Source organism: Kogia breviceps, chromosome 9 (assembly GCF_026419965.1).
Source record: "Kogia breviceps isolate mKogBre1 chromosome 9, mKogBre1 haplotype 1, whole genome shotgun sequence".
NCBI classification, from domain to species: domain Eukaryota; kingdom Metazoa; phylum Chordata; class Mammalia; order Artiodactyla; family Physeteridae; genus Kogia; species Kogia breviceps.
In genome coordinates this window covers 75,264,008-75,272,556 of record NC_081318.1, presented here as the reverse complement: position 1 = coordinate 75,272,556, position 8,549 = coordinate 75,264,008, and the positions used below count along the sequence as shown (strand labels likewise).

General features: G+C 40.7%; 1 protein-coding gene across 2 annotated transcripts; it reads left to right on the top strand.

Annotated features, from left to right (window-relative positions):
* Positions 1 to 230: 230 nt before the first annotated feature.
* On the top strand, positions 231 to 8,128 carry TOMM7 (translocase of outer mitochondrial membrane 7). Of its 2 annotated transcripts, none has more exons than XM_059074197.2 (3): positions 231 to 412; positions 4,217 to 4,265; positions 5,844 to 8,128. In XM_059074197.2, exons 1-3 carry the CDS (start codon positions 310 to 312, stop codon positions 5,857 to 5,859), a joined length of 168 nt encoding a protein of 55 aa, XP_058930180.1. In that variant the 5' UTR covers positions 231 to 309; the 3' UTR covers positions 5,860 to 8,128. The 2 variants fall into 2 exon arrangements, with proteins under 2 accessions (XP_058930180.1, XP_058930179.1); XM_059074196.2 differs by having other exon boundaries at positions 234 to 412; positions 7,895 to 8,128.
* The last annotated feature ends 421 nt before the right edge of the window (positions 8,129 to 8,549 follow it).

Below are 8,549 nucleotides of genomic sequence, written 5' to 3'. Positions count from 1 at the left end.
GGCGTTCCGGGCAGAAGAAATTCCAAGACCAGTGCCCCCAGGTATCCTGCAATCAGCGAAACTGGGCGATTCCTAAACAGACGAAAGTGAACTCAAGCCTTTGAACGAGGAGAATCAACCACGCATGCGCCTTCCCCGGCGGGGCCGCGGAGAGGCAGGTGGAAGGGTGACGAATTACGACCTCCGCTGGCGACGCTCACGTCTCCTGCCGTAAAGGCTGTGTGTGTGGCGCGTGCGCATCTCCTTCCTTTTTCGGATTCCCGACGCGGTAGCTGCAGTTTCCCTAAGTGTGTTGCCCGGGCCGTCGCCATGGTGAAGCTGAGCAAAGAGGCCAAGCAGAGGCTGCAGCAGCTTTTCAAGGGAGGCCAGTTTGCCATCCGTTGGGGCTTTATTCCTCTCGTGATTTACCTGGGTCAGTGGGAGAAGAACCGGGGAGGAGTTGGGAGGGGAGGGGCGTGCGGAGGCTGAGACTCCATTTTTGGTCTAGGGCGGGAGAGAGAAACGCGACTACGCCGCGCATGCCCTTTGAGGCTGTCTTGTCGCGTGGGGTCGGTCTAAGCTGAGCTCGAGTTCTTGTTCTGCCCTTTACTTTTTTTTTTTTTCGCGCGGGGTCGTGTCTTTAACAAGTCACGTAATGTCTCCCGTCCTGTTTTTACATCTGTAAAGTAGAGGTGACCTGCTTTTCTGAGAGAGGACGACCTGACGTATGTGAAAACAACTAATTCACTTTTTGGCACTAGGAAGGTTTTCAGGGCGTTTATCCTCACCTTTCCATGTGGGCCTAAGTGGAAAGAGGCCGGTGAACGTCGTGGGTATGCCATTGCTTTGAGGCATGATTAAGACAATAGTTGTTGGTTGCCTCTGCGTTCTCACCAGGAGTAACGGGTTTACTGGTGAGGAAACCGAGGCGTAGAAAAGTTATGTTCCTTGCTGAAGGCCACACAACTGTCACGTGGGGGAGGTATGAACTCAGGCATTGGGGCATCAAGGCCCATAGTCTTCACCACTATGCTGTAGTGCAAAGATTTGTAAGTGCTCAGGCAAATATTTTCACCTAGAGCTGCATATTGGGACTTTATCCTGTTTCTAGCCTTGGATAGTCTTTTAATTTTAATCTGACCTATTCACGCAGTATTGTGGAAAGGAAAGAGTCTCAGCTCTGTCAGTTTGACATTTTCTAAAACTCAGGTTCATATTTCAGGATCCTATGATTTTAACTAGGTGCTGCTGCTTGTTTTTTTGCTTTTTTTTTTTTTTTTTTTTGGTGTAAGATAAAGTACATACACTCAGTCTTGACAGAGTGTTTGACTGTGCTGGACATTCTTTAGGTAGCTTTGGCTCCCATTTCCCCATGAGTTGCAAGCCAACTGATAACTTGGAAATACTTAAGTATGCAGAACTTAAACAGATCCTTTTCCGCCCTTATTTTTAAAATATATTTTCTAATATTCTCCAATTGGAGAATTTTAATCTTTTTAAAAAAGATTTATTATTTATTTATTTTATTTATTTTTGGCTGCGTTGGGTCATAGTTGTGGCATGTGGGATCTTGTTGCTGTGCGCGGGCTTCTCTCTAGTTGTGGCATGCAGGTTTTCTCTTCTCTAGTTGTGGTGCGCGGGCTCCCAGGGCACATGGGCTCTGTAGTTGTGGCGCGTGGGTTCCAGAGCCTGTGGGCTCTGTAATTTGAGGCCAGCGAGCTCAGTAGTTGTGGCACGCGGGTTTAGTTGCCGTGCGGCATGTGGGACCTTAGTTCCCTGACCAGGGATTGAACGCGCGTCCCCTGCCTTGTAAGGTGGATTCTTTACCAGCGGACTGCCGGGGGAGTCCCTTCTCCCTGATTTTTGAACAATTTTTTTTTTTTTTTTTTTTTTTTTTTCGGTACGCGTGCCTCTCACTGCTGTGGCGTTTCCCATTGCGAAGCACAGGCTCCGGACGCGCAGGCTCAGCGGCCATGGCTCGCGGGCCTAGCCGCTCCGCAGCATGTGGGATGTTCCCGGACCGGGGCACGAACCCGTGTTCCCCTGCATCGGCAGGCGGACTCTCAAGCACTGCGCCACCAGGGAAGCCCTGAACGCATTTTTAAAAGAAGCATTACTTCAACAGATTTTAGTGAGTTTGTATAGGTATCGAAGGTTAGGGCAAGTAACTGGGACCCCCTGCTCTTACAGGCTGTTTTCCCCTTTCTTCCAAACTCATCCCCACCTCAGCTTTCACTTAATGGTAGAAAGGCCCAGTTTGGCTCGTCAAGCACTGGGAGGAACTCTCCTTTTAGCTAAGGAAGATACGGGATGGGGATGGGGCTTTGATTCTTCCCCGTCTTTGTGCCATCTCCTTTTTCCATTGTTGTGTATATCGGGTTCTGTTTTAGTCTGCTCTTGCTTTCTTTGTCCCTGTGGTTTCTTTGTTGCTCTGTAAGTCTTCGTGTACCTTTCCCTCCTCCCCTTTTTGAAATTCCTTTTCTACTGCCAGAAAGCTGTAGTTGGTTGTTATAATCTGTGTCTCAGGGTTTTTGGTGGGAAGAGTAGAAAATGCTTTCCTTTTCCACCTCATTTTCTTTTTTGTGCACACCAGCTATATTCTCTTTACTAGGACTACCATTATGGTGATTTTTGGTACCCTAGTGTCCAACTCAGGTGGAGATTGATGTTAAGGCTATCTTTTTGTGCTTCTTCCTTGTTAATCATTGTCTTTCCTTATACTGTAGCTAAACTTAATTTCAAGTCTAACCTAGTTCCCATGCTTTACTTCTCCACCTTAGCTCTCACTAAAAGCTGCAACTGCAGATTGAATTTCTTGTGTAATTTAGGTTCAGACATACCTTTTAGGGCTTCAGGGAGTATAGTGGGAATATAGTGCTATAAAATCAGACAGATAGTGACATGATGATAAACAATGTGTTTGGGCGGTTACCAACAGAAAGATTTTAATCAGTTACCCGTTGGAAGACAATTCTCCATAGTATCTTGAATTTCTACAAATCTGGTGAGCAGAGGCAGTGACCACCCTTTGTTCCATATCTTTAAGGATGTTTGTAGGGCGAACAGCCTTGGAAAATAGTTCCAGGGCAAAGGGGAGACATGCTCACCGACCATTATGAAAGATTCTGGTTCCCCAATCTCAGGGTTCGTCTCCTAAATGGTAATACTCTGACTGTAGCTGTTGCTGGGCATAATAAAGTGTCCTTGTTTCTTTTCTCTTTTTTTTTTCTTGATAACTAAACTTTCTCCCTTAACACTTAAAAAAATTTTTTTTATTTATTTACTTACTTATGGCTGTGTTGAGTCTTCGTGGCTGCGTGCGGGCTTTCTCTAGTTGCGGCCAGCGGGGGCTACACTCTTTGTTGTGGTGCTCAGGCTTCTCATTGGCGTGGCTTCTCTTGTTGTGGCGCACGGGCTTAGTTGCTCCACGGCATGTGGAATCTTCCTGGACCAGGGATCGAAACCTTGTCCCCTGCGTTGGCAGGCAGATTCCTAACCACTGCGCCACCAGGGAAATCCTGTCCTTGTTTCTGACTTGGAATCTTGTATCTTCTACCAGCATCTGTGAAACTGGTGGGCCAGTTTGTTGTCTTGAAAATGGGGTAAAATTTCATACTCCACAGTTCTTGATGCCAAGTCTAATTTTAATCAGTTATTTCAGCAAATTAGTATATATGTTGTCTAGTTAATTGATATATTTTTAAAAGGTAAAAGTTTTATTTAATGCTATTTGTAATGAGTGTTGATTTAATTAAAAATAACTTGAAATTTTTTTCCCTCTTTCTATCACCGATCTTTGGCTGCTTTATCAAAAGAGTGGTTCATAGGGGATAAAATAAGATATGTTCAATTGTTTCTTTAAAATAGTTTAAAAAAAAATCTCTGCTCTTTGTAGTTCATGCAGTGTGATTTGGTTGCTGTGATATCTTTTTTGTGGGTAATGACTCATAATGAAAGAGTGTGTGCTAAGGGCTGCTGTGCTAATTGTGTGTATTATAGGAATAAGGTAGTTTGTCTTCCCTACTGATTAGTCCTGCACATAATCACATACTCTAGTGAAGATTCAAGACTGTTCTGTTGTGCAGGTGAATCTAGGTAATTCTGGTAGATCTGGATATCATTCTAGCTACCCTAGATTGATTTAAAAAGAAAAAGTCTTGATTGTAAATTTTTTGTCTGCTAGGGTTTTAATTAGTTTTTATTCTCTTTCTCTTTCTTCCCTCCCCATCTCCCTCAGGATTTAAGAGGGGTGCAGATCCTGGAATGCCTGAACCAACTGTTTTGAGGTACCGTTCTTACAAATAAGCATTGCAGGGCAAACGTTCATACATTAGTACTAAGTCACGGCAAGCAAAAGAGAAATAGTGGTACATGTTGTAACAGAGCTTTGTCAGTCAAGTGTAGTTTTGGGCTGTTGGAAAACTGCAGCAGTTTGCAGACCAGTCTAACTTACGTTATCAGATAACTACTTTCCCTCCCCTTCCTAATTTTTATTGGGTTGGCCAAAAAGTTCGTTCAGGTTTTTCGTAAGAATGGATAAAGCCAGACGAACTTTTTTGCCAGCCCAGCATATACTGTGTTGGTGTTATAACCATAATGAAACATATTTTAAAAGGAAAAGAACTAACTTATCCTACCACTTTAAAAGCTGAACTGTTTTTAATACCTGTATTCCTGTCTTATCCTTATTCAGATAAATATGGCCTTTTATGTCATTCTAACAAGAGTACAGAGAATTTTGGTTTTTTCACCCAATGTTAGAGTTGATAGCCCATATATTTTCTAGTTGTTGATCACTTAGGTTTTTCAGTTTTTTATTTTTTCAAATAACAATATAACGAACATTTTTATGTGCATAGGTTTTGATTTATTTCCTTGTCAAAGTGTATGAACATTTCTGACTCTGAAAATGCATTGTCAAATTCCTTTCTCTGAAACAACCTTGTAGTTGTTGGGTAAGCACTTGTGAAAACTTCCATGCACACAACGCACACAGATACACAGAGTATATATATTCATATACTCAGACATATGTATGTGTATATTTATATACTTGTGAAAGCCGTATGTATGCGTGTGCGTGTGTATGTGTGAAGGCAGAATCTGGAACAGGCAGGATTGCTCTGTAGAAAGGACTGGCACTGTGATGACTAGGACCCCTGCCCAGGTGCTGTGGGATTTCAGCTTTACCCTCTGTCTTAAGACATTTCTTGATTGTCCTAACAGACTTTTCCCTGGCTCTTCTAGGTCTTCAGCTTCTTCAGACTTCTAATCTAAGCCACTCTTTTCTGGAATGAGCAGAATTAATAATAGTCATGTTACTAATAGTCATTTACAGTGTGTCAGCCACTGTTCTAAGTGCTTTATGTACAGTATCTCTAATTGTCACTTCAGTCCTTCAGAGCCGATCATAGTTGGTAGGTGGTAGAGTATGTCTGTCTCCAAGGCTTATGCACTTTCCACTGGGTCATGTGGCCTCCCTAGGTAATATGACCTGTTACTTAGCACAGTGCCATCTGATATGAATTTCCTCCATCTTCTCTGACTTGCCAGTCTCTCCTTTCTCAAAGCAGGGGTTTTTCCTTCTTAAGGGTTATTGCCATATGTGCCCTCTTTGTGTCCATTTGTGCTGTTACTCTCTTTTCCCTGATAAAATTCTTCAGTAAATGGTCTTCACTCAGTGCTCCTTTCTTCACTTTTCTCTTTCTTTAACCTTTTATGGTACAGCTTAAAACTGCTTTCAAAGGTCCCCACCAAGCTCCTTTAGTCTTTCAACTATCAGTTTTCTTTTTTGTGAAATGGGGTTTCAGGTAATGTATCTGCTACTGAGTAGCTGATTGACCTCAGACCAGTTATTTCCTTAGGGAAACAGTACCTTAGGAAATGTTATCAGAGATGGGACTACCTGGTCAAGCTGTGTGAACATTTTCCAAGCCCTGAAAGTTACCATCAAATACTTCTTCCCAAGAGGCCATTAACCTTTCTAAGATAAGTTTTCTCTTGTATAAGTTGGGCATACTATCTACTTTATAAGATTGCAATGAGGATTGAATAAGAATATTGTAGTAGTACAGTGCTTGACAAGTAATGTTTGAGCAGTAAACTATTAATAATAATTTTTAATCTTTTCTATGTCACCTCATTTACCCCACTTCTTTCTCCTGTGAGAACTATGCTCTAGCTACATGACACTGCATGCTAATCCCAGAATAAACTGTATTTTTTCGTGCCTTTGTATGCTTTTTCTCCCTCAGCCTGGAATGCTTCTTCCTTTCAGTTTTCACTTGTCTAGAAAAGCCCAATCTCAAATGTCACCTCTTCCCTAAATCTTTTCCCCCTTCACCTAACTGAAATTGCTCCATTTTTTGTGTTCCTGTAGTAGTCTTTTGTGTCTGTCATTCTTTGCTTTGTATTATGCTTGCTGCTTATTTGCATTCTATGTTGTACTGCAAGTACCTAAAGTAGCTGCTAACTACTTTGGCAACACTTTAAAAATGTTGAATTAACTTAATTAAATGATCCTAACCTCTTGGTGGTCTTGGAACAGGAACTGATACAGCATTTCCTCCTGTACAGTTTTTAGACTAGACCTGCATCCTGAGAAATAGTGTTTTTTGAGCCCCAGGTGATCCAGGATCCAGAGGCGGGCTAGATGTACCCTTTTGTTGTACTGGCTTCAGTTATCCCACCAAGAGTTGACCCTTCAAAGTTGCAGACTGGATGAAGCAGCCACCCCCCTGCTTTTTATTTCTTCATCTTATTGTCATCTCAGTACTCCTGTCATTGCTGGTGCTGATGATCATTCTTTTCTGTCATTAGGGACATTTTCTGATTTCTTTCCAGGGATATTTGTGATTTAGGAAGGAATTGAGGAGTGCTGGTAAGAATTATCCTGTTACAGAATTTCATATATTGTGCTGCTTGCACTGGGGAGACTTGACAAAGAGGTCTTCCTGGGTTACCTGGTCTGTACCCTGAAAGGAATAGACCTGTATCTGCCAGACTTTTCAGTAATGTAAATGTTTTATTAATATAAAACTTATTTAGCAATAAAAAGTTTATTGTTTATATATAAATTTATTTATATAACACTTGTGGAGATAATATGGTTCATGATTTACTGGTCTGTTTTCCTTGTTAAGTTGTTAGATTCCTTGGGATTAGGTCCCCATTTGTCTTAGTGTCCTCATCTTTCACTCAGGATGGTGCATTGTATGTGGTTGGTTGATATGAATGCCTTATTTAAAATGCAGAATTTAATGAATAAGGGGCAGCATCTTAGTAAAACATTATTTAGGCAAAATATATGAATATTAAGTAACTGAGAGAATGATTGTTCCCATTATCTTTATAAAGCCAAGGAAGATTTTCTTTTCTCTTTATCTTAGATGCTCATTACCAATGAGGAAGATACTTTGATAAATGAATAATTTGTTTTCATATATTAACTGTATGCAAAAATACTTGGGATTTATTGTGAGATTTTAACACACTTTTGAAAACTGGGAATAGACGCATGTTGGTTTGTTTTATATGCAGAGGGAAAATAATTTCTAAAAATTAACAGAATGCTCAGATTGTCATTTTGTAATGCAATTTTATTTAAGTTGACATACTACTAGAAACTACATTTTTAATCAACAGGACTTAGAAGTAAAACACCTCTTGTCTCCTTCTGGATCTAATAATGATACAACTTTATTTTCTGGGTTCATCATAAAAAGTAATAAAACTATATTTCTTTAAATAGGTCTCTATATTTTTTTTGCTCAATGAGATGGATCCTTCTGCTAGCTGAATTTGATAGATGAGTAAACACAAACATAAATGTATAAAATCTTCTAATTCTTAAGCTATGTTCAAGAAGTTTTTGCTTTGGGGTTTAATTTATTTTTCCTCTTCACAAACATTTTAGCTTACTTTGGGGATAAAGGACTATTTGGTCATCTGGTTTTGGAAGCAATCAATGCAGAGGAACAACATGGAAGGTGTGCACTCTGGCTGGGATAAGAGATGGGACATCGTTCAGACGTTCACCAGTTGGATGGCACAGGGCTCTTACTTCTCAGATGCGTCTGTGGCAGAGTGGAACCTCTACTGACTTATTTATGATAGACTGTATTAAAATAAATGTTTTTTAACAATGTTATGTCTTGAGTCCTTCTTGAATTGAACATGATAGGACTGTTAGGTAAAAATTTAGCCTTTTGGTACTTTTTCAAAACAGGGAATCTATGTATGTACCTAGATGTTACTTTAAAAAAATAAGAAAATTTCCAAGTTAATTCCTGTCCATTCACTTAACAAATGGATTCCAGTTTCCCTTTGCAGTGAATTAATAACTCCTTCTGAGATGTTCTGAAGTAGTAAAAGTAGAGACAGCTCTCTGTGACAAACCTGAGTCCTTACTTCCTGTACTGCATTGGAGTAACATTCTGATTAAAAGAAATAGGGTTTTTTGGCTGTGTTAGTAGGGAATGGGAATGGCATTGGTGAGTTGTGTGTCTGATTTGTGAGTTAAACGTGAGTCTAAGATTTCCCTCAGTACTGTTAGGAAGCTAGAGGTGGCT

Excerpts from the sequence above, each read along its gene's own strand:
- TOMM7 (XM_059074197.2), top strand. The coding sequence starts at position 310 with ATGGTGAAGCTGAGCAAAGAGGCCAAGCAGAGGCTGCAGCAGCTTTTC. Across the intron at positions 413-4,216 it reads TCCTCTCGTGATTTACCTGG|GATTTAAGAGGGGTGCAGAT; the intron begins GTCAGTGGGAGA and ends CATCTCCCTCAG.